Here is a 26,386-nt window from a genome sequence, read left to right as displayed (position 1 = left end):
GAAGTACTGACCTGGTCAAATCCCAAATACTGACTATTCCATCTTCCCGGAGTCTACACCCCAGGTATACAGTCCAAACACCAATTTTCAGAGGACTCCCTTACTGCCGGTAACATGTGTCCGCCATTCAGAGTTCAAAGGCTGACACTCCTGCATCAACCGATGGCAGAATGGGAACCTGATAAACCTCTGACTGGGCCAGATATCGGGCTGGAAAACCTGGGCGTGGGTCACCAGCGGGCGCGGGTCACCAGCAGGCAGGGATACGTTTCACATTGTCTCCACCAGCTAAACTGAAAGCATTTTATCATTATCCGATTGTTAAATGAGAATTTGCCCAGTACAATTTGCCGTCGCATTTCCTGTAGGCTAACAGGAACAACAGGCTTTTCATTTCAAATTGAAATTAAATGCTGGAAACTCGGTACATCAGATTGGATCTATGGAAAGAGAAACTGTGGAAGACTCACTATCAGAATTGACGCTGCCCGATCTGCTGAACGGTTTCAGCATTTTCTCTTTTGACTTTAAATGATGCACAACTATTGACTGATTACAAGATGTTTGTGACGGCCTGAACGAAGTTGCACAAATTTAAGTCCCACATTCATTAGTTTTCTCTGCATTCCAACACAGGGTTAATGCATTCGACACAGTGAATGCTCACAACATCCTCCCCACCCACTATCAGTCTGTTACATCTGCTCCCGAGGCCACTAACTCTCAATGAGAGGAAGTGACCAGAGAGCGATAAAACTGTGCTCCACTCCCTGCAGATCCTGTGGCTGATCCTGGCAACAGGGAATTTGCCTCTCCAAACATGACCAAAACAGGAAATATCGGACTCAACTTTAAATACTGGGAGTTTCCGTCTGGCAAAGATTAACACAGCGGCCGTTTGGTAACTTTGAAACTAAAATTGTAGTGACTGCCTTTATCCTCCCTCATTCTGCATTAAATAAATCCTCTGGCAGTTCCAGGTAACAAACACTGATTTCAGAAATAACTCCGTGAGGCAAAAGACTTCACAATGAAGGCAACGGTAGAAGAGAGATTGTCGACTTTTATCATCGAGGTGGTGGGATACAGGCTGGACAGAGGTTGAACAAGATGGGCAGGGATTAAGCAGATGGAACGGGGGGGGGGGGGGAGCAGGGATCAAGGACGATCACTGATGGCCCTCCGGCAATACACAGATACAGCATTAACAGTACACACTACTATGTGCTAAAATGACAAAGATAGAGCAACAGGAACTTTGGCATTTACCCTTCTCCCTGAACCAACTTTTATCAACACATCGTAGAAAATATCCCCAGGTTCGAGGTGAAGGTCTCACAACCCGGACAGACCCCGGTAGGTTTTGTTCAGGAAGCGGGGTGAGACCGCGAGTTCGGGGAAGTTACTGGGACTCACTGCCCAGCATCGGTCGGGACCGAACTCAATACTCACCGCATGGATCTTGTCGGTCCCGCTCCGCAGAGAATGATCCGACCGGCCCCCGCGGCTCGCCGCCCGAGGGGGCGAGGACCCTCTCCCGATCCGGATCCCGTGGACAATCCACCGCTCCAGACCCGCTTCAACACAAAGAAAAAAAATCACTGCCCAGCCCGGGAATGTGAGCATGCGCAGTGTGCTTATTGCGTCATCAGAGCGTGGGCGGGGCCTCGGAGACAAATCCGCAGATGCTGCCGATTCAAGTCAAGTCACTCTTATTGTCATTTCGACCATAACTGCTGGTACAGTACACAGTAAAAATGAGACAACGTGTTTTTTTTTCCAAGACCATGGTGTTACATGACAGAGTACAAAAACTGGACTGAACCACATAAAAAATAACACAGAAAAGAAAAAAAAACTACACCAGACCACAGACCTACCCAGGACTGCATAAAGTGCACAAAACAGTGCAGGCATTTCAATAAATAATAAACAAGACAATAGGGCAGTAAGGTGACTGTCCAGGCTCTGTGTATTGAGGAGTCCGATAGCTTGCGGGAAGAAACAGTTACATAGTCTGGTTGTGAGAGCCCGAATGCTTCAGTGCCTTTTCCCAGAGGGAAGGAGGGAGAAGTGATTGTATGCGGGGTGCGTGGGGTCCTTCATGATGCTGTTTGCTTTGCGGATGCCGCGTGTTGGGTAAATGTCCGTGATGGCGGGAAGAGAGGCCCCGATGATCATCTCAGCTGACCTCACTATCTGTTGCAGGGTCTTGCTATCCGAGATGTTGCAATTTCCGAACCAGGCAGTGATGCAGCTGCTCAGGATGCTCTCAATACAACCCCTGTAGAATGTGATGAGGATGGGGGGGGGGGAGATGGACTTTCCACGGCCTTTGCAGAAAGTAAAGTCGCTGCTGGGCTTTCTTTGCTATGGAGCTGCTGTTGAGGGACCAGGTGAGATTCTCCGCCAGGTGAACACCAAGAAATCTGGTGCTCTTAAAGATCTCCAGCGAGGAGCCGTCGATGTTCAGCGGGGAGTGGTCGCTCCGTGTCTTCCTGAAGTCAACAACCATCTCTTTTGTTTTGTTCAAATTCAGAGACGGGTTGTTGGCTCTGCACCAGACCGTTAGCCACTGCACCTCCTCTCTGTAAGCTGACTCGTCGTTCTTGCTGATGAGACACACCACGGTTGTGTCATTGGCGAACTTGATGATGTGGTTCGAGCTGTGAGTTGCAGCACAGTCGTGGGTCAGCAGAGTGAGCAGCAGTGGACTGAGCACGCAACCCTGGGGAGCCCCCGTGCTCAGTGTGATGGTGTTGGAGATGCTGATCCCGATCCGGATTGACTTAGGTCTCCCAGTCAGGAAGTCTAGTGGACTGAACCATAAAGAGAAAGAGAGAGACTGGAAAAGCTGATCGCTTCAGTTAGTCGCAGCTGAGGCTTGGAACTCTCCTATGCCCACAAGAGTGGGTTGATCATCGGTACACGGAACCACAACGAATGTGTGTGGCTGTCACTTCGCATAATCCATAGGAGTGGCGTTTGGAATACATTGTGTTAACCCTTGCCTGGGTATGTTGTGTGGTAACCCCTGGAAGACGGTATTCCGTGACAGGTCACTTTCGCTGTAAACTGGTATGTGGACGGATTCAACGAATAAGAACATCGTCGACGGTTATTTTGATGTAACGGTCTTTTCTATACGTTTCATTCTGGATTACAAATATCTCTCTATTTGTTGTGTGCTAATCCGTCCACATACAAGTTTTTATATATTTTTCAAAATATACCTATCTTTTTAACTAAAAAAATTTCGATCAAATTGACTCACTTATTTCTTCCTTTATTTGGAACAATAAGAGACCAAGAATTAATAAGTATCATTTACACAAATCTGAAGAAGATGGTGGACTTGCACTTCCTAATTTAAGAGTATTATTGGGCTGTGAACATTAGACAATTCTGTTTTTGGTTATATTGTCTTGATAAGAACCAAAATCCATTATGGGTTGATTTGGAATTAAAAGCAGTTAAATAATTTCATTTAACTTCAATATTAGGAGCTCCATTACTTTTACATCTCTCTAAAATTCCAAATTTAAATCTTTACCCGGTTATTAAACAATCCCTACGGATTTGGGTTCAGTTTCGTTTCTTTAAAAAATTTAAACAATTTAAGATGACTAGTTTTTTACATCGAAACTTCTTATTTATACCTTCAACAACTGACCCCATTTTTCTCCTGTGGAAAAATAAAGGGATCCATTCTTTTACAGATTTATTTTGTGATGGTCCATTATGATCTTTGAAGAGTTCATTAACAAATTTTCTCTCGCTCATACACATTTTTTTGCAATATGTTCAGTTTAGACTTTTTTACAACAATATTTACCTAAGATTCCATGTTTACAAGAATCTGATTTGTTGGATACAATTTTGAAAGTGAATCCCTTCGTGAAAGGTTCCATTGGCAGAATTTATAATTTATTTTTGTTACAAAACGAGAACCTATCACTAAAGATTAAACAAGATTGGGAGAGAGAACTTATTATGACCTTTGTTAATGAAGATTGGCTTCGAGTTTTGAAAAACATAAATTCTTCTTCTATATGTGCCAACCATTGTTTAAGTCAATGTAAAACTAGTCATCGTTATTATTTAACAAAGGAGAGACTATCTAAAATATTTCCTAGTATAGACAATTGCTGAGATAGATGTAGAACTGAAGTAGCTACTTTGTCACATATGTGCTGGTCATGTTCTTCATTAAAATAGTTCTGGAAATCTTTATTTTCTACAAGTTCTACAGCTCAGAAAATAAATTTACAACCTAATAGATTGACTGTTCTATTTGGAATAGCTCCACATCATATTCAGGGTATTTCATCTTCAGATCAACATGTAATTGTATTTGTTACACTACTGACAAGAAGGGCTACTTTATTAAAATGGAAAGATATTTCTTCCCCTACATTAATTGAATCGTTTTCTCAAGGAATGTTATGTCTTAGTTTGGAAAAAATAGAAGTAGAACCTTTGATCCTCGATTCGAATTTGAGAGTTCTTTTGCCAAATATCATAATTTGAATTATGCTATATGGTTTCCTTCCATTATTTTATAAATATGAAATGACGGTTGATAGACAATAGACAATAGATGCAGAAGTAGACCATTCGGCCCCTCGAGTCTGCACCGCCATTCTGAGATCATGGCTGATCATTCACTATCAATACCCAGTCCCTGCCTTGTCCCCACATCCCTTGATTCCCCTATCCATCAGATATCTATCCAGCTCCTTCTTGAAAGCATCCAAAGAATTGGCCTCCACCGTCTTCCGAGGCAGTGCATTCCACACCTCCACAACTCTCTGGGAGAAGAAGCTCTTCCTCAACTCTGTTTTAAATAACTGACCTCTTAGTCTCAATCCATGCCCTCTGGTACTGGACTCTCCCAACATCTGGAACATATTTCCTGCCTCAATCCTATCAAATCCTTTAATTATCTTAAACGTTTCAATCAGATCCCCTCTCAATCTCCTCAATTCCAGCGTGTACAAGCCCAATTTCTCTGCGTAAGACAGCCCTGCCATCCCAGGAATCAACCTAGTGAATCTACGCTGCACTTCCTCAATTGCCAGAATGTCCTTCCTTAAACCTGGAGACCAAAACTGTACACAATATTCCAGGTGTGGTCTCACCAGGGCCCTGTACAAATGCAAAAGAACATCCTTGCTCTTGTATTCAATTCCCCTTGTAACAAAGGCCAACATTCCATTTGCCCTCTTCACTGCCTGTTGCACTTGCTCATTCACCTTCATTGACTGGTGAACTAGGACTCCTAGGTCTCTTTGCATTTCTCCCTTACCTAACTCGACACCGTTCAGACAATACTCTGCCCTCTTGTTCCAGCTTCCAAAGTGGATAACTTCACATTTATTCACATTGAATGACATCTGCCAAGTATCTGCCCACTCACTCAGCCTATCCAAGTCCCCCTGTATTCTCCTAACGTCCTCTTCGCATGTCACACTGCCACCCAGTTTAGTATCGTCAGCAAACTTGCTGATATGGTTTTCAATTTGATCGAAATTTTTTTAGCTAAAAAGATAGGTATATTTTGAAAAATATATAAAAATCTAGGTAAAATCATTTTCACAGCATGAATACGACCTATTAAAGAAAAAGTAAGTGGATTCCATCTAGAAAATTGTTTCATTAAGTCCATTAAAGGAACTATATTCGCTTTATAGAGATCTTTATATTTTTTAGTAACTATAATACCTAAATATCTAAATGTATTAACAGTTCTAAAAGGAATATCATTATATACACTAACAGGGACATTTAATGGAAAAATACTCTTTTATTCAAGTTAAGTTTAAATCCAGAAAATTTAGCGAAATCTTTAAGTGTTTCCAAAAGATTAGGAATTGATTCCTCAAAATTTGAAATAAAAACCAAAAGATCATCTACATAAAGAGAAATCTTATGTATGGTTCCATTCATAGAGATACCAAGAATACTTTTAGCTTCACGTAGTGTTATAGCTAGAGGCTCCAATACAAGATTAAATAATAAAGGGGTTAATGGACATCCCTGTCTAGTGCCACGAGAAAGTGAGAAAAAAAGAAGACCTGCAGTTATTAGGAATGACAAGCTCGATGGCGGCTTCCTGTCTGTGTTTAAAAGCCAAATGAATGATAAAATGGACTCGGCCTCACAATGTAACTCGACGTGACCCGGCACCATATGTCTGTCTGCACTGCACTTTCTCTGCAGCCATAATGCTTTGTTACAGTTATTGTTCTGTCGTATATCAACTCAGTGAACTGTTGTAATGTATCGATCTGTGTGGATGGTCCGTCAGGCAAGATTTTCACTGTAGCTCAGTACGTGATGATAACAAACGAATTCCCCATTTTAATTGTGTGGAAATATTAGACAGACTGAGCTTCTGCTCTGGAACCACAGAAGGAAACTGAACTGTTGTCATTTCTGTGGAAAGGAAATAAATGGAAAAGGATTCAATCTCTCATTACGATCTGCGGTAACTGGGATCAGGTGACCGGTGGTGGGTATCCCAGATCAATATCAGAATCAGGTTTAATAGCACCGGCATTTGTCATGAAATTCGTTGTCTCTGCGGCAGCAATAGAACCTAATTCATAACTATAGATTTTAACAATTATGATTTAATATAAGAATATAAATATTACATACTTAAATTATATAAATAGTACAAAATTAAAAAAAAACGATGTAATAAAATATTTTAATTGTGTGGAACTTTTTGACTGACCGGGTTGTTGCTTTGGAAGTAGTGGAGTGAAGCTTAACTGAACTGTAGACATTTATGAGAAGCTCAGAGAAATAGAAAAGGCTAAATTCTCACATAAGTGGGTCCGACACCCAGAAACATCGGCTGTACTTCAGCAGATAAAAACAGTGAAATGAAACATGCTGAAAATATTGCAGAAAAAAGCATACTGTCCACCACAACGAGAGGACGTGACAGATCCGGATCTCACTGCCGTGACTGAACGGGGAAACATGAAGCTGCACGTCACGTAGAGCAGTGACCCGCAGATGCAGCAGATCTGCGGTAAGACGTGAACAGGAAACGGGATCACGTGACCGCTTTGGTCTCCCACCGCAAGCAGACACTCCGGCTGCCCAATACTCTGTGGAAAGAGGCAAACTTGCCGCTCAGATCTCCTCTCACCTTAAATGTATTAGACATTTCAACTCCCAGGAAAAATATATCGTCTGTCCCGTCTATCTATTCCTCTCGTAATCTTATAAACGTCCATCCAGTCTCACCCCAGCCTGCGCCGCTCTGGAGAAAACAACCCAAGTTTGTCCAGCCTCTCGTTCTCGCTCATGCCCTCTAATCCAGGCAGTGTCCTGGTAAACCTCTTCTGCGCCCTCTCCAAAGCCCCGACATCCTTCCGAGAATGGGGGCGACCAGAACTGTATGAAACACTCCAGATGTGGTCTAATCGAGTTTTATAAAACTGTGTTACGAACTGTAACGTTTTAGAAACGAACCAGCAGCAATAGAGTTCACACTGGAGTCTGGTTTTGATGTTAAAACCACTCTCTTTATTAATATCTATTTATAATATAGTAACTTAACGAAATAAAGGAAAGTTAGCAGTGTTATGTGAATATATGTGTAAATATAATTCCCAGACTATCGAGCCTGAGGGAACAAAGCTTAGAGTCTTACAGGGTGAAAAGGCCGTTACTTCAAAATACCGTTGACGAAGATCTTATCCGCTGAATCCGTCCACATACGATTAACGAAAGTGACCTGTCACAGGAACACCGTCTTCCCGGGGTTACCACACAACATACCCAGTCAAGGGTTAACACAAGACATTCCAAAACCCACTCCTATGGATTATACGAAGTGGCAGCCACAGACATTCGTTGTGGTTCCGTGTACCGATGATCAACCCACTCTTGTGGGCATAGGAGAGTTCCAAGCCTCAGCTGCGACTAACTGAAGCGATCAGCTTTTCCAGTCTCTCTCTCTCTCTCTCTCCCTCTCCCCCTCTCCCCCTCTGCCCCTCTCTCCCTCTCTCCCCCTCTCCCCCTCTCCCCCTCTCTCCCTCTCTCTCCTGGCCGACTGCCTGTCTGCAGATCGCTTTCTCTCTCTGATGGTTCAGTCCACAGTCAGCGCTGTCAGCCTGTGACTGACGTCTTAGCCCCGCCTCCGCAGGCCGGACTCTTAAAGAAACAGTCACAGAACGACCGCAGGCTCGGATCAGCCGCAACCCAACTTCCCGACTTTTGAACTCAATGCTTCACCTAATAAAGACAACCATGCCATTTGCCTTCTTAACCACCCGATCAATCTGTGCAGTCTCTCTCAGGGAGCGATGAACTTGGAGTCTAAGATCCCACTGATCTTCAACACTGTTCAGGGATTTGCATTTAACAGTGTACTGTCTCATACATTCGACCTACCGAGCTGCCAAGATGATCATCACTAATCAAATCTCACTGACATTTCTCAGGTCCTGTTGAATGTATTGCCAAGTGCACAAGTACGGGAAGGTACAGGTACAGAGAAACACTGACTTGTGGCAGCATCACAGGCAAGTACATTCAGTTAACACACGGAACACAAGTTATACGATTCTCTGTCGGTAACAATCTATAAATATGTTTTATGTCATTAACAATGTATAAAATGCATTGTGTAGTGATCAATATTAAAATGTGCATTTTGTGTCAATAACAGACTTGGAAATGTTGAATGTGCTCCCTATCTCCATTCCTCCTGTAATCCACAATCAGCTCCTGTGTTTTTGTCACAATGAGGGAGAGGTTGTTTTCTTGACACCACTGTGTCGGAGTGATGACTTCTTCTTCGTAAGTTGTCTCGTTGTTATTTGGGATTCGGCCAATCAATGTAGTGCCTTCAGCAAATCTAATTAGCAGATTGGATCCCGCCACTGCAGCCCCACAGTGCACTATGTACTGATTGCAAAGCTACGAGATTGCATGTGAATAGCCTCCCCACCCCCTACTCCACACTTTCTGCCTCACCAGCAGACTGGGACATCTCACATCTCGTTGCCTCTCCAGGACATTAAACTGTGAACAACTGTGGTCAGGGACTGATCTCTGGGGTACTCCAAACGCTACCTCCTTCCAGTCTGAAAACGACCCACTCATCCAGACACACACTACCGGCAGTTTATCGATCTCCAACGAAAAAGCCTAATCACCTACTCCTGAGGGTCAATACCATTACTGACTGAGTTTACCACCGTCAAATGCCGGGAGGGACATAATAATCAGAAAGTCTCTAGTCACAGCCGTGTAAATAAAATGTGATCTCAGTGGGTGTGTGGCGCATGCTCAGAACGCGAAGGAGACAGACAAACTGAGCCAAGTGACAGACTGATGAAGGGGAGGAATGATCCATTTTGACACAGAGAGGGAAGCAGAGAGTTTGATGTTGACCCTGATGCCGGAACTGTGGCCAGTTAGAAGATGAAATCTTGTTCCTCTAAATTGTTTTGAGATGTGACAGTGTTTTAATCAGAAGGCACTGTAACGTTCTCCTTCGCGTGTAAGTGATAACGTCGAATTTAACGTCCGGATAAACCACAGCCAATGCAAACCAGATCGCAGTAAGACTAACCATTTACTGTTCACTCTTCACATTAACATATGGTGAAAACTGTTGATAAAACAATACAAGATTGATACAGTATTTGTTCCTTCCTTAATATCACATTTCAAGTGTAAATACTTGCAAAGGTGACTATAACTACATTACACTAAGGTGCAGTATACAGGGAGAGTTTACCTGCTCCATTGACTACTTTAAATACACTTCCATGCAAACTATCCGCGACTCTTTAACTAACAAAAGCATAAACATTATCTACCGTCGTTACTTCTAACAGGATCGGCATTAACATCTTAGTTCAATATATCGATTATCTATTAACTTACAGCGTTGCTCTCACTGTGATTTCTCATGCCTGCAAAACTGCTTCTGCTCAGGTGAGCCTCGTGGAAAGCCCCCACCCTCGCGCTAATTTCAAACCGGTGTTTTCCCACAAGACGCGGCGAAACCGGATGTGACGTCATCGCATGCCGATATATTTTACATGCAATGAATATACTTTAAACACTCCTAATTCTAACTAGAAAATACTATTGAATGAATTACTAAGCGAAAATATTATAAACTAAATAACTGTCGTAAAGACAGCACAGGCACCATGGAGACTAAAATTACCTGAGTTGAAATGTTGTCCTTCACCCACTGACGTGCTTTGTAAACTTTTAACAGTGTAGAAAATTAAAAGGATTTGTGTATGGGAATCTCGAACAGAACAGCACGTTAGTTCCGCTCTATCTGTCAGTTCACCAGCGCTTGAACACAAAGTACACTGCAGATGCTGTGGTCAAAGCAACACGTACAAGACGCTGGAGGAACTCAGCAGGTCGGGCAGCATCAGTGTAAATGAGCAGTCAACGTTTCGGGCCAAGACCGAAGCCCGAGATCTACAGCTTCTCACTGGGAAGCGGCCGTTCACCTGCTCCGTGTGTGCGAAGAGACTCATTCAGTTCATCCACCTTGTGATGCTCCAGTGAGTTCACAATAAATAGAGGCCACATTTCTGTCTGGAGTGAGCAAAGAGTTTTACTCAATCATCCCAGCTGCTGCAACACCAGCAACTTCACATCAGGGAGGAAGTTCAAATCAGCTCCGTGTTAAATGTTTAACCATCACGGTGACTGAAGGCAGCTGCGGGTTCATGAGGGACTGTTACTGTCAGATTCTGCAGTTCTTGCGGCTGCTCATCGCTCCCAGGACTGAACCCTGGTCACTGAGCATTGGAGGAGTCTGTTCTGCTGATGTTAGCCTTAAACTAGACTGATGTTTAATATTGTGGATCTGTGAAAGATAAATCAGTTTGTATCAAATCCCGTGTCTCACTGGAGAGGCCACTCGGCCCATCTTATCCCTGCCCATGTTTCTGTTCCATATCAGTATATGAAAATATATCCCTGCCGTTCCCCTCTTGCTCTCCCTGACATGACAGGTTGCAACTGGTCACCACTCTATGAGATAGGAGATTTGTTACGTACCCCGTAACTGGGTATTTAAACAGCAGAGAAAGAAGAATCTGTTGGAGTCTGGTGGTACCAAACTAAAGGTGTTTATTAATAAAAATAAGCAAAACCATATCAATAATGCGAATATACATATAAAACAAGTTAGCAGTAATAAACCTAAAAGTGTAGGAATAATAACAAGCAATAATAAAGAAGCTCTATCGATGTCTAGGGGTAAATGAATTGTCATAGAAAAGTATATAGTTCAGTTCAGTTCAGTTCATGAGTGCTGATGTAGTTATGGTTGTTGTATTGTAATCATTGGAGAGAGAGAGAGAGAGAGAGAGAGAGAGAGAGAGAGAGAGAGAGAGAGAGAGAGATGGTGTTATGGTTTCTCTGCAAGCTTGTTTACACTTTTACAAGGACACTGTCAGCTTCTGTGTTCTTACAGAGAGAGAAGGGAGGAACTGTTTGATAGACTGCTGGGGCTCAGCACGATGAGATAAGTAGGAGGTCCGCTGATAGACCTCCAGACACATGGTTTTGGACACTGAATGAGCTTTGTTGTGTCCACAGAAAAAGTTGGGCTTTGGAAGATCGATCCGGAGCATCGATCAGTGGCTCTCGCAGTGTGAAAAGACTGTGACCGGTGGGGAATTATTCGTGTGTCCATCCCTCGCCTGGGTTAATAACTCCACCACAGAAGAACGGTCCCGTTTGTAGTGTCACAGTCGGTGACATCCAAAGGATTTCGGAGGACGACGGGACTATCGACGGCGTCAGCTTACCTGAAGACACAAACCTCTCCTTCTCTCTCTCTCCATCACTACTCGACTCAATCCCACGAACTGAACCGAACTTCACTTATCACCGTCAGACGGTCTCCATTCACCCCGAGGCGTGAAGAAGCTTGGCTTTCCTATTCACACACACACACACACACACACACACACACACACACACACACACATATAATCATTGCTAACCTGATTGATATATCTGCATTTATATTGCTGTATTGCGTAGTTACTAATAAACAGCATTAGTTTACAGCAATACCAGGCTCCACGGTGTTCACGGTGTTTTCTATTTCTGCTGGTTCTTTGACCCGTCACGGGGTGCGTAACAGTATCTACTCCAAATATAAAAGATTTTATAAAGAAATAAACAGAAGTTAACAGTGTTATGCGTATATATATATATATATATAGCTCCCAAACTATCAAGCTTGAGAAACAATGCTTAAAGTCTTCAGATGGTAAAGTGGAAAAGTTCAGTAATCCACGGAATAAGTGAGTGAGAGGAGAGATTTATAAATCCACACGAAAATGTAGAGAGAAGGCCATTACGAAGAATTCCACACACATTCCACGCTGGGTAAACGAAATAACAGTCGCCGAAGATTAGAAATATCACCAGGTGACAGTGACAGGAATATCGTCTTCAAGTGATTACCACAGAACACCCCGATTCCACGTATGGGACAACAAAAGTGATACCACCGGATACTCCAGCAAATCCACACATATGGATGATACGAAGTGACAGTCACACATCCGTTGTGCACTGCGTGCCGATGATGAGATCAACCGTACCTTTTGGGCATGGAAGAGTTGCAGCCTATAGCAGGCACACGCTGAAGTTCCAACAGCTTGTCTCCCTCTCCCGCTCCTGCTCCTGCAGCTTGTGTCTGACGTCACAGCCCCGCCTCACTCAGCCACTTAAAGCGACACTCACAGTAAACGGTCTCGTAACACAATGCACCTCTGAAGTTTGACAGCAGACTAGCGAGTGAATCTTCGATGGTGCAGAGTCAGAAACAAAAGAGTTGCCAGCTTGATTCAGGGGCTCCAGAGAGAAATGGGGTCCAGAGGAGGAGGACGAATAAGACCAGCAGGATGTGGTTAAAAGTGAAAGATTAGAAGCATTTGGAAACTGGTTGGTCGAAAAAAATAAGGTGGTTAATTTCTGCAAAACACAGGTGGAAATCAACAGATCAGGCAGAAATTTTGGAGAGGAATAAATAAAAAACTTTTAGGCAGAGCCCCTTCCGCATCCCTGGCCTGTGTACTCCGCTGCTTAGTTGCTCTCTGAATTGTTTTGTGTGTGTGCGTCTCTGTATTTCCAGCAACTGCAGAATCTCCTGTGTTTTATATCTGCATTTTACTTTGGCATTAGATACACGTTGATATTGAGTATATTGCTTATGGGAGCCGCTTTCTGCGTTAAAACAGCTGCAGATTTTTTCTATACCCATAAAAAAAATGAGATATGGACATTGAACCGGTGCTTGCAGAAATGTTTAATGGCACCGTGATTACCCATAGGGCCATGCGTTAAGAATTTCGGCGACGCTGAAGCGCAGGCGTCAGGCTGAGGCCGTCCCTGAGTTTCACGCATGCGCGCAGTACACAGAAGCCTTTGAAAATGCCGGGCGCGGGTAAGAGCGATTCTCCGTGTTTTTATCTTAAACACCGATTTCGAGATAATTCCTCTGAATTTCGGACACCGTGACCAGCAAACCCGGGACAGTCCTGCCCTCTTCCCTCTCTCTCTGCCCCACGATCCGTACACGGGCCCCGGGGAGCTTCCGGTTGATGAGGGAATGGGAACCGATGGATCTCTCAGACAGAGCTGAGCTCCAGCTATCTAAATGCAAGGATTAGGAACTCGGAGAAAGGGAACAAAATCTTTTACGTCACCAGTTGAGAAAATCGGCATTAGGACACTTTTCCGTAGATGCTACTTGGCCTGCTGAACTCCTCCAGTATTTTGTGTGTGTTGCTTCCTCTACCTCCTCTTGCTCTGGACTTTTCTACCGGTGAGAACATGTTTTGTCCCATTCTCGCTGGGTACGTAATGACATCAAACACCTTTGCCCTGGGCAACAAGTAGCTTTCACATCACAAATGTGCCAGACTCCAGTGAGACAGACGACTGCCCTTCCCTTCATATTCATTAGGATTTCATTCACTGAGTTCACCACCGTCAGTCATTGGGGGAGGGTTCAGGGGGAATATTTATGTAGAATACAGAAACTAGTGATGCCTGTTTGCATTTTGGTGATTGAAAAGTTACTGGAGTATTTGCAAATGGGAAGAAGTGGAGTGATATTTGGAAATCTGACTTTTTAAAGCGTAATTTAGCAAGGAAATCGCATATGGACAATGTGCAAAAGCTTTGGTGAGAAAATCCTCCATTTCCTGTTACAGGCCTGCTATATCGGTCGTGTGAGAGTGCAGATGATCTCGATCAAACCCAGAGGAGATCAAAGTTCCTATTGACAGTGATTCGCCAGCTGTGAAAATGAATACCTCTCTATATAAAATTCACTGTGCACATCTTGTCACTGGGTAAAAAATGCACAGTGCAAGATATATCTGCACACTGGTTATTACAAATTAGAGGGGAGATTACTACAAATTAGAGGGGTAGTGGAGGGAAGGAGGGGAGACCTCCAGTGTCCCTGATGGCCTCACATACAAGATGTGCAGCTTGTAACCCTGCACGTCAATGAGCTGCAACTTGAAATGGGTGAATTCCAGGTCATCCAGCAGTTGGAGGAGGTGATAGATATGACACGAAGAGAGGTGAGTTACACCCAAGGTGCAGGACACAGGAAACTGGGTGAGAGTCAGGAAGGGGAATGAGGTTAAATAGGCATCGCAGAGTACTCTAGTGGCCATCCCCCACAACAACAGGTGGAGCACTTTAGAAGCTGTTGGGGGGAATTACCTGGCAGAGGAAAGTCAAAAGGCTGATAGGGGATTCGTTAGTTATAGGAACAGAACAAGAGGGGACGAATATCCTAGTGGTAAGGCTTGCTAGTGGTAGTGAGCAGGGGAGGGGGTGATGTGGTTAAAATAAGTTGTAGGGGGAATGGGAGCCAGAATGACAGAACAGATAGTGGAGAGGGTGAATTGAATTGACTTTATTAGATACATACTTCATAAACATGAGGAGTAGAAATATTTACCTTACATCTCCATCTAAATGTGCAATGTGTAATTTATAGTAATTTATAATAGCTAGATTGTGCATTGGACAGTCAATATAACATTAAAATTCAAATGTATCAGTGTGAATTAATCAGTCTGATGGCCTGGTGGAAGATGATGTCCCGGGGACTGTTGCTCCTTTGGCTGTGGTACCGTTTCTTGGATGGTAGCAGCAGGAGCAGTTTGTGGTTGTGGTGAATTGGGCCTGTTGCTCCCTGATATTCGTTGGGCCCTTTTTACACACCTGGCCATGTAAATGTACTGAATCGTGGAAAGTAGATTGTGCAATGTAGAATTTCCTTGTTTATATTTAGAGACATTTTTTGGTGTATAAAATGATGAGGGGTATTGAGCGTGTGAGTGGCCAGAGGAGTGTTTTTTTACCCAGGGTTGAAATGGTTAATGTCATGTTTCCACAATCCCATAAACCCTTTGTCCATCTCCTGAGTAAATTGAGTTTGAAAAATATTTAATGTCTCCCCCATCTGCTTTGTTTCCACACATGGATTGCCATTCCGGTCTTCCAGAGGACCAACTTTGTGCCTTGCAATCCTTTTGCTCTTAATCTATCACTAGAATCCCTGAGGATTATCCTTCACCTTTTCTGTGACAGCAACCTCATGCCATCTTTTAGCCATCCTGATTGATTTCTTATGTGTTCTCTTGCATTTCTTATACTCCATAAGAAACTGACTGCCTATCCCTGTTATGCAATTCCATTTTGCGCTTTACCAGGGTCTGAATATCTCTTGCAATCCAAGTTTCCCTACAGTTTCTATCTTTACCTTTTATTCTGACATACCTGCTTTGTACTTTCAAATTTTCGCTTTGAAGGCCTCCCATTTAGCAAGCACACCTTTGCCATAAAGCAGCCTGTCCCAGTCCACAGTTGCCAGGTCCTAGTGTTGATTCCAGGTGTTGATCATGCCCTGAACACATCCACCTTTCCTACGCTGCTCCTTCTATTGAAATATACAGGGCCCAGCATATTCACTGCACCATGCTCAACTTTTTCATTCCTGACTTTGCCTGAGGCCTGAACAACATCTGTCTCCACAACCTCTCCACAATCTGTTCTGTTATTCAGGCTCCCATTCCCCCTGCAACTTTAGTTTAACCCTCCTTACCCCCACCTCCCACCATGCAGATCTATCACCCCTTTGGCTTTCCTCTCCCAGATCAATAAAAACGAGGTGCATACCAGGTACAGGCAGATAGGAACAAATGGGGTAGTTATGAAATACAGGAAATTCAAGTGAACACTCATGAAAGAAATAAAAGAAGGCATGAGGTTGCCCCAGCAGACAAGGTGAAGGAGAATCCTCAGGGATTCTGCAGATGTTGAGAGCAAAAAGATTGCAAGGGAAAAAAATTATTTCTCTGGAAGATCAGAATGCTAATCCATATGAAGGATAGCATAGACTTGGGGAGATTTTTTTTTGCATCCATATTTACCCAAGAGATGAACACCGAGTCTATAGAACTGAGGCAAAGCCGCATCAACTTCATGGACCCTGTACAGATTACAGAGGTGGAGGGGTTTGAGGCAAATTAGTGTGGATCAATCCCCAGGGCCTGACAAGTTGTTCACTAGGACCCTGCGGAAGACAAGTGCAGAAGTTATCGGGGCCTTAGCACAGATATTTAAATCTTCCTTAGTGACAGGTGAGGTACTGGAGGATTGGAGGACAGACAATGTTGTTCTGTTGTTCAAGAAAGGCTGTAAAAATGAACTAGGAAATTATACGTTGGTGGGCTTGACATCAGATCTGGGAAAGTTATTGGAATGTGTGTGTAGGAACCAAGTATATACTGTAAGTATTTGGATAGGTGTGGACTGGTAAAGGATAGACAGCATGGCTCTATCCAATCTTATAGAGTCTCTCGAGGAAGTTATCAGGGAAGTGGATGAAGGCAAGGCAGTGGATGTTGTCTACATGGACTTTAGCAAGGCACTTTGACAAAGTCTCATATGGGAGGTTGGTCAAGAAGGTTCAGTCACTCAGCATTCAAGACGAGACAGTAAATTGGATGAGACACTGTCCTTGGGAGAAGCCAGAGTGTGGTAGCAGATGGTTGCCTCTCTGACTGGAGGCCTGTGACTAGTGGTTGCCACAGGGATCAGTGCTGGATCTGTTGTTGTTTGTCATCTATATCAGTAATCTGGGTGATAGTGTGGTTAACTGGATCAGCAAATTTGTGTATGACAACAAAACTGGGGGTTTAGCGGACTGCGAGAAGACTATCATGGCTTGCAGTGTGATCTGGGCCAGGTGGGAAAATGGTTTGAGAAATGGAAAATGGAATTTAATGCAGACCAGTGTGAGTTTTTGCACTTTGGTATGACCTACCAAGGGAGGTCTTTCACATTGACTGGTCGGGCACGGAGGAGTGTTGTGGAAGAAAGGGACCTGGGAATACAAGTCCTTAATTCACTGAAAGTGGTATCACAGGTAGATAGGGATGGAAAGAATGATTTCAGCCCATTGCCCTTCATGAACCAAAGTACTGATAACAATAGATGGATGTTATGTTGACTTCTAGAAGACATTTGTGAGGCCTAATTTGGAGTATTGTGTGCAGTTTTGGTCACCTACCTACAGGAAAGATGTAAACGAAGTTAAGATATTTCAGAGAAAATTCACAAGGATGTTGCCATGTCTGGAGGACTTGGGTTATAAGGAAAGATTGAACAAATCAGGACTTTATTCCTTGGAATGCAGATGATTGAGGGGAGATTTGATTGTGATATGGAGGCACAGATACTGTTAATGCAAGCTGGCTTTTTCCACAAAGATTGGGTGGGACGACAACCAGAGGCCATGGGTTAAGGGTGAAAGGTGAAATGTTAAGGGGAACATGAGGGGAAACTTCTTCACACAGATGGTCATCCGGCTGTGGAATGAGCAGCCAGCACAAGTGGTGCATGCGAGCTCGATTTCAACATTTAAGAGGTTTGTTTGGTACCTGGATGGCAGAAGTGTGGGAGTGGGCTGTTTAAATAGTTCAGCACAAACTAGATGGCCCAAAGGGCCTGTTTCTGTGTTGAAATTTTCTATGATTGTGACAACAATCTGAAATTATACAAAAATTCACTCTTAAGTACTTTTAACAGCTGTGTGGACTAACCAGTCACTTCAGCAGGAATTTTTTATATGGCGTTAAAACTGTGGCACTTTAAGTTAATAATACATAAAAGAAGATCCCAACTGCACGTCAAGAAATACTATTTGTGTGAGAGTGTTTCAGTTACTGTGGGGCCAGGCACCCATGCAGCTCAGCAGGAACAGGGAATAATACCAATGGAGAGAGTCAGACTGAGCCAGGTCACAGATTGGAGACGGCAGGAATGCCCCATTCTTATAGAGACAGGAAGAGCATCAGAGAATTGATGGTCATTCCAGATACCAGCACTCTGCCCAGTTAGAAGTTGATATCTCTGTCCAACTTGGGTAGAACCTCACTGTAACAGTGTGATACCAGATCAAACCTTGGCAACTCATGTAATCTCATCAGAAATGTTGTCCTACACCCATTGATGGATTTTGTAAATCTTTTTACAGGTTAAAAATGAGAAGGAATTTGTCTCCAGGAAGCTCAAACACAGCACAACAGTTTTGCTGTCTCTGTCTAGATATTTAAGAAGTGGAGCGAGGGATTCAATCGATCATCCTTCCTGCTCAGACTGTGGGGAGAGATTCACTCGGTCATTTGACCAACTGGCAACCCGTCATTTTACACAGGAGAAAGGCCTTTCACCTGCTCAGTCAGTGGGAATGGATTCACTCGGTTATCACAATTGAAGGTACATCAGCAAGTTCACACTGGGCAAGGCCATTCAACTGTTCTCTGTGTGAGAAGGGGTTCAGTCGGTCATCCCACCTGTGGACACACCAGTCAGTTCACACCACACTGGGCAGAGGCTGGTCATCTGCTGAATTTCTGGGAAAGGATTCACTCAGTCATCTGACCTAATGGCTCACCAGCGAGTTCACACTGGGGAGAAACCGTTCACCTGCTCAGTCTGTGGGAAAGGATTTACACAGTCATCTACCCTACTGGTACATCAGCGAGTTCACACTGGGGAGAAGCCGTTCACCTGCTCGGAATGTGGGAAGGGATTTAATCAGTCATCCCAACTACAGAGACATCAGCGAGTTCACACTGGGGAGAAGCCGTTCACCTGCACAGTCTGTGGGAAGGGATACGCTGACTCTTCCACCCTGCAGAGTCATCAGCGAGTTCACTCTGGAGAGAGACCGTTCACCTGCTCAGAATGTGGGAAGGGATTCACTGATCCATCCACCCTACAGAGTCATCAGCGAATTCACACTGGAGAGAAGCCGTTCACCTGCTCAGTCTGTGGGAAGGGATTCACTCAGTCATCCCACCTACGGAGTCACCAACGAGTTCATACTGGGGAGAGGCCGTTCACCTGCTCAGTCTGTGGGAAGGGATTCACTCGGCCATTCCACCTACAGAGTCATCAGCGAGTTCACACTGGGGAGAGGCCATTCACCTGCTCAGTCTGTGGGAAGGGATTCACTCAGTCATCCGACCTACTGGTACATCAGCGAGTTCACACTGGGGAGAAGCCGTTCACCTGCTCAGTCTGTGGGAAGGGATTCACTCTGTCATCTACCCTACTGGTACATCAGCGAGTTCACACTGGGGAGAAGCCGTTCAACTGCTCAGTCTGTGGGAAGGGATTCACTCTGTCATCTACCCTACTGGTACATCAGCGAGTTCACACTGGGGAGAAGCCGTTCACCTGCTCAGTCTGTGGGAAGGGATTCACTCGTTCATCCCAGCTACGGAGTCACCAGCGAGTTCACAGTGGGGAGAAGCCGTTCGCCTGCTCAGTCTGTGGGAAGGGATTCACTCGGTCATTCACCCTACAGAGACATCAGCGAGTTCACACTGGGGAGAAGCCATTCACCTGCTCAGTCTGTGGGAAGGGATTCACTCGGTCATTCACACTACAGAGTCATCAGCGAGTTCACACTGGGGAGAGGCCGTTCACCCACTGAGAATGTGGGAAAGGATTCACTCAGTCATTCCACCTACTGGCACACCTGTCAGCTCACAATGGGGAGTGGCCATTGTTATGAATCCCTAGGTTTTGTTTGCTGTGGACTGTCATTTTAAGAGAGAGAGAGAGAGAGAGAGAGATTAAGAAGGCAAATCAGTCTGACTTGCAGCTTGTTTACATCGTGTGCAGCTTGTTTAGTTTTAACCGAGGACACAGACACTCAGAGTCAGACGGAGACGAAGGAGGAAAAATGGAAGGATTGAAACCAGGGAACTAGTGGCCAAGGGTCACTGTTTGGAACTTTCCTTTGCCCACAAGGGTGGATTCACCTTACATCGAATGTGTGGCTGTCACCTCATTTGATCCATAGGAGTGGATCTGATTTGGGGTATCCTGTGGAGACTACTTATGTGTTAACCATTGCCTGGCTGTGGTGTGGTAATTCATTAAGACGATACCCCTTATGACAAGTCACTTCGGGTGATAATTAGTATGTGGATTTGGAAGGATGACAGATAAAATCTACAGTGACTGTTGGTCTCATTTTACCACCATGAAAACTGTGGAATATGACATAATTGCCTTCTCTCAACATTTACCCTGGATTACAAATATCTCTCTCTCATCACCTATTATGTAGTTGAACTGAACTTTCATACTTTACCATCTCAAGACTCCAAGCCTTGTTTCCCCCGAGCTCAATAGTTTGGGAGTTTTAGTTATACACATTTATACACACAACACTCTCGAGGAAATCTGCAGATGCTGGAAATTCAAACAACACACACAAAATGCTGGTGGAACACAGCAGGCCAGGCAGTATCTATAAGAAGAACTGTTGATGTTTCAGGCTGAGACCCTTCGTCAGGACTAACTGAAAGGAAAGATACTAAGTGATATGAAGGTAGTGGGGGGAGGGTGAAATACGAAATGATAGGAGAAGACCAGAGGTGGTGGGATGAAGCTAAGAGCTGGAAAGGTGATGGGCGAACATGATACAGAGCTGGAGATGGGAGAGGACCATTGGACAGGAGGCCTCGGGAGAAAGAAAGGTGGGGGGAAGCACCAGAGAGACATGGAAAACAGGCAAACAATTAAATATGTCAGTGATGGGGCAAGAAGTGGAAGAGGGGCATTAACGGAAGTTAGAAAAGTCAATGTTCATTCCATCAGGCTACCCAGCCAGTCTATAAGGTGTCGTTCCTCCAACCTGAGTTTGGATTAATTTTGACAGTAGAGGAGGCCATGGATAGACATATCAGAATGGGAATGGGACGTGGAAATGAAATGTGTGGCCACTGGGAGTAGTCTGTTGCTGCTGGTTCGTTTCTAAAGCGTTACGGTTTGTAACAAAATGGGGCCTGTGTCTGGGATAGGAACAAATTTAAGGATTGATTTAATATCGATTTCATTGGGGAAAGCCCTTTTGATTTATTTGTGTGTGGAAAATCAGCAGCAATGGATGTTGATAGATATCTGGAACCTCTCCGGCATTAGAGGACACCAGAAGGATTGAGTTGTTGAGTATTGCTAAAATGTTAATAATCGCTCAGGTGAAATTGACAATGAGGAGGGCACAGCTGCAGACGATAATAGCTGAACATTATGTATCTGAGGGTGTGTTTAAAGTGGAGGAGTTGGAGTTTCCTGAAAGTAAACCTCGTGAGCTTGAGCTCCCGTAGAAGTTAGAACAATTAAAGATGGAGGCTCCGGAAAGGCAGAGGCAGTTTCAGGCTGGAGAGGCAGAAAAGCAGAAAGAAAAGTTCTCTTACAAAGTGTAATTAAGGGGAAGGCTTAGCAAGCCTATTCTGCTTTGACAGTTGCTGAAGCAGCTGATTATTTACTTATTTATGCTGCCCCAGTCATCGCCACTGGGCTATAAATGTGCAGGAGCAGTATGTGGTTCAGTGCTTTGCTCAAGGACACACACGCTGCCTCGGCTGAGGCTCGAACTCATGACCTTCAGATCGCGAGTTCAACACCTTAACCACATGGCCACGTATTATGACCACATATTATGACATAGTGAAACAGGCTGTGCTCAAAGCTTACGGGTTGGTCCCAGAAGCAGACAGGCAAAAGTTTAGAAATTTAAAGAAATCTGTGAACCAGATATACGGAATTTGCTTATGAGAAATTTGTGTCTATTGACCACTGGTGCACATCTGAACATGTAAATGATGATTTTAACAGCTTGAGAGAGTTGGTTTTAATTGAAGAATTCTGAAGGTGCGTCCCTGATGACATAAAGATGTATTTAGATGGAAATGATGCTGCCACTCCGCAGGAATCTGCTGGATTAGCAGATCAGTTTGCTTTAACTCATGAAGTTATGTTTACCCTGAATAAGAGTTTCCAAAAGGCACTTGTCAAGTTGTGGGTAAACCTAATGAGCTCACCCCAGTGGCCTGTACCTGCATTCGGTGAACCCTTTTCCAAAGTTATAGTGGATTGTGTTGGCCCATTGCCAAAGACTAAAGCTGGCCATCAGTATCTGCTAACTATTATGTGTACTGCATCCAGATTCCCAGAGGCAATGCCTCTCAGAAATATTAAAGCTAAAACTGTGGTGAAGGCTCTTACCAAGATTTTCACTTTATTCGATTTGTCTAAAGAAATACAGTCTGATCAAGGATGTAATTGTATATCTGCATTATTCAAGCAGGTAGTTTATGAATTGGAAGCAAAACAGATTGCATCATTTGCATACCATCCGGAACCAGAAGGGGCTTTAGAAAGATTTCATTCTACCCTCAAAACAATGATTAAGACATATTGTGTTGAAAATGGAAAAGACTGGGATGAAGGAATATATTTGCTTTCGTCCACAGAAAGAGAGTCAGTACAGGAATCACTGGGCTTTACTCCATTTGAGCCCTTTGATCTTGTTAAAGGTACAGTAGATTGATGGGGATGTACATGTTAACTTGTTAGACTGTGTTTTGAAGTCCAAAAATAAACTATACCAAGCCTGTAGTCCAGCGAGACAAAACTTAAAGATTTCTCAAAACAAAATGTTGGTTTGATAACAGCGCTCGAGAAAGAAAATACCAGGTGGGGGATAAGGTGCTTGCCTTATGTTGACGAATCCACTTCAGGTGAAATTCAATAGACTGTATGAAATAGTCTCCCAAATTAATGATGTGAATTATGTTAATAAAACACCGGGCTGATGTTAACTAACACAGGTGGTTAGAAGGTTTCTGGGAATGGATGGATATTACCGTAAGAACTTTGCTGCTATCGCTCTTCCTCTGACCAATCTCCTGAAGAAGGGTGAAAAGTTTGTTTGGACCGAGCCTTGTCAGAAGGCATTTGATTGATTGTTATCAGTATTTCAGATTAGGCCAATCAATGTACTGCTGTCAGCAAAATTTAATTAGCAGATTGGAGCTGTGGGTGGCAACACAAGTCATGGGTGCACAGAGAGTAAAGGAGAAGGCCAAAGAGACAACCCTGTGGGGTATGTGTGCTGAGGGTCAGAGAGACAGAGGAGAGGGAGCCCACTCTTACCACCTGCTGGCGATCTGACAGGAAGTCCAGGATCCAGCGACACAAGGCAGGGTGAAGGCCGAGGTCTCTGAGCTTCTTGTGGATACTTCACGCATTCATATGGCTACTGCTCTGCCCATGACTGCAAGGGACTGCAAGGAACTGCAGAGAACATCAGAGAAACAAGCCTCCCCTGCATGGACTCTTCCTACACTTCCCCTGCCTCGGAAAAGCAGGCCATGTACTCAAAGATCCTCACAACCACAGACATTCTTGCTGCAAACCTGCTCTCCCATTGGGAAGAGATACAAAAGCCTTAAAGTGCGTAACACCAGGCTGAAGGACGGCTTCCTGTCTGCAGTTATAAGCCAAATGAATGATAAAATGGACTCAACCTCACAATGTAACTGGACGTGACCCTGCACCATATGTCCATCTGCACCGCACTTTCTCTGCAGCCATAATGCTTTGTTACAGTGATTATTTTGATGTATATCAGCTCAGTGTACAGTTGAAATGTATCCATCTGTCTGGATGGTATGTCAGGCAAGATTTTCACTGTAGCTCAGTACATGATGATAATAAACCAATTTCCCAGTTTAATTGTGTGGAAATATTAGACAGACTGAGCTTCTGCTCTGGAACCACAGAAGGAAACTGAACTGTTGTAATTTCTGTGGAAAGCAAATATATGGAAAATGCTTCAATCTCACATTACGATCTGCAGTAACTGGGATCAGGTGACCGGTGGTGGGTCTCCCAGATCAATATCAGAATCAAGTTTAATAGCACCGGCATGTGTCATGAAATTTGTTGTCCCTGCGGTAGCAGCAGAACCTAATTCATAACAATAGTTTTGAAAAATTGTGATTTAAAATAAGAATATACATATATATAGTACAAAAATAGAGAAAAAAAGTGATAAGCTATTTTAATTGTGTGGAGCAATTTGACTGACTGGGTGTTGCTTTGGAAATTCTGAAGTGAAGCTGAACTAAACTTTACACATTTTTAAGAAACTCAGATAAATACAAAAGGCTAAATTCTCACATAAACGGGTCAGACACCCAGAAACATTGGCAGCACTTCAGCACCTCAAAACAGTGGAATGAAACATGCAGAAACTATTACAGAGATAAAAGCACTGTCCACCCACAACGAGAGGACGTGACAGATCCGGATCTCACTGACTTGTCTGAACGGGTGAAAGGTGAAGCTACACGGACACATAGAACAGTGACCCGCAGATGCTGCAGATCTGCAGAAAAACGTGAACAGGAACCGGGATCAGGTGACGGGTGGAGGGACTCCCTCCTGAACTGGTGACTCTGCTCCTCGCCCCTCACATGCTGCCCGACCCATCCACCGCATTCCCCAGATTATTCCATATTTACCACAGATACATGATTATTTTTCCACACCATATCTTCCCCGATCCTTTTCCCTCCACGTCCAGGTCACAGAGTCACCGGCTCAATTCCCATCCAGGTCCAAAACATAATTCAGACGCAAAAAGGAAATGTTCACGTTTCATTTAAATCAGTTTTGTGTTTCTAAACACTAACTTCTATTCACATTCCTCCAGAGCCTTGCTGGACAGGAACATTGAAACATCAAGTGAGAAACAGCAGGAGGCAATTCAGCCCCTCTAACCATCAGCAAGATGGCGGCTGCTCACCCATCTCAGCCACGTGTTTCTGCCCGATCCTCATTTCCTCGATCCCTTCGGTCTCCACACATCTGTTTTACGTGCGGACAATCACTGAGTCTTCACCGCCCTCTGTGGTGGGGATTTATAAACATTCACCACCCTCGGAATGGAGACATTTCCCCTCATTTCAGTCCCGCACAGTCTATCCCTGTTTCAGAGACTGAGATCCCTGGTTCAACCGGTAATGATGTTGTGCATTTCAGTGTGTTCACCTCTCAGTCCTCGATTCTCTAAATGAAAGGGTTATCACATTTGATCTTTCTTCATATGATGACCCCACCACCCCAGGGATCAGTCTGGTGTATCTTCATTGCACTCTCTATAATAAATACTCTCTAACCACTTTGTTAATCCTCTATAGAATTAATTTCCATCTTCTGCAGCCCCGTGTTGCCCCGATCACTCACCTCCCACCCCTGTCACTATTTCCACCTTCCCACCTCCCCCCTCACCTGGATCCACCTCTCACTCCCCAGCTCTTACCCCATCCCCACCCCTCACCTATTCTCTCTGACTATTTCCCGTCCACTCTCAGTCCAGAGGGAGGGTCTCGGCCCGAAATGTTGACGGTCCATTTCCCTCCACAGATGCTGCCCGACCCACTGAGTTCCTCCGGCAGTTTGTTCTTCGGTCTGTATAACCCATGTTAGTATGGGGAGCGGGATTTTACACCAAATTCCAGGTACAATCTCAACAAAGCACAAATAATTGTCACCCTGCCCGGACCATTGGTCCCGCTTGCAGGGCAACAGTCTGCCGGTGTTTGCCCCCAATGTGGTGAATCCCTCTGCTCGACACCACCATGGGCTCAGACATTTCCACAGATGAGCCCCTCCTGTCCCCACCGGGACAAACATCCTGTCCGCCCCCTCTCTCACCATCTTCATCCTTTCAATAAAATCCCTCCCTCCCCGGGGAACCGGCATCGAACCGACGGGCCGAGCGGTCTCCTCCTGCCTCTCAGCGATACATCAGACTCCGGCCGCAGGAGACGCTTCACAAACGCCCCAACTTCCCTCGGAGGGAAATGGAAATAAATCAGAAAGCGGACATTTACTTTGAGGTTTTCTCCGCTCTGAGGAGGCGGTCGGCGCTCGAGCGGGAGACGAACTCGGCGGGGTA

The 26,386-nt window shown here is 44.3% G+C and overlaps 2 protein-coding genes across 2 annotated transcripts in view; one reads left to right on the top strand and one right to left on the bottom strand.

Moving 5' to 3' along the window:
* Positions 1-1,623, bottom strand: part of LOC132389388 (NACHT, LRR and PYD domains-containing protein 3-like) — a gene marked incomplete at its 3' end in the record, with an annotated part of 33,291 nt that extends 31,668 nt beyond the window's left edge. The window contains exon 1 of the mRNA XM_059961916.1: positions 1,453-1,623. The remainder of the gene's footprint in view (positions 1-1,452) is intronic.
* Positions 1,456-21,500, top strand: LOC132389387 (gastrula zinc finger protein XlCGF57.1-like). Its single transcript, XM_059961915.1, has 2 exons — positions 1,456-1,618; positions 18,969-21,500. The coding sequence occupies exons 1-2, from the start codon at positions 1,456-1,458 to the stop codon at positions 20,057-20,059; spliced, it is 1,254 nt and encodes a 417-aa protein (XP_059817898.1). The 3' UTR covers positions 20,060-21,500.
* Positions 21,501-26,386: the final 4,886 nt, after the last annotated feature.

The sequence above is a fragment of the Hypanus sabinus genome, unplaced genomic scaffold (genome assembly GCF_030144855.1).
Source record: "Hypanus sabinus isolate sHypSab1 unplaced genomic scaffold, sHypSab1.hap1 scaffold_553, whole genome shotgun sequence".
NCBI lineage: Eukaryota > Metazoa > Chordata > Chondrichthyes > Myliobatiformes > Dasyatidae > Hypanus > Hypanus sabinus.
This window is presented reverse-complemented; position numbering and strand designations above follow the sequence as displayed.

What these genes read in the sequence shown, in the direction of transcription:
- LOC132389387 (XM_059961915.1), top strand. Translation starts at nt 1,456, where the DNA reads ATGGATCTTGTCGGTCCCGCTCCGCAGAGAATGATCCGACCGGCCCCC. An exon ending in TCACTGCCCAGCCCGGGAAT is followed by an intron (nt 1,619 to 18,968) that starts GTGAGCATGCGC and finishes TCATCTGCTGAA; the next exon opens with TTTCTGGGAAAGGATTCACT.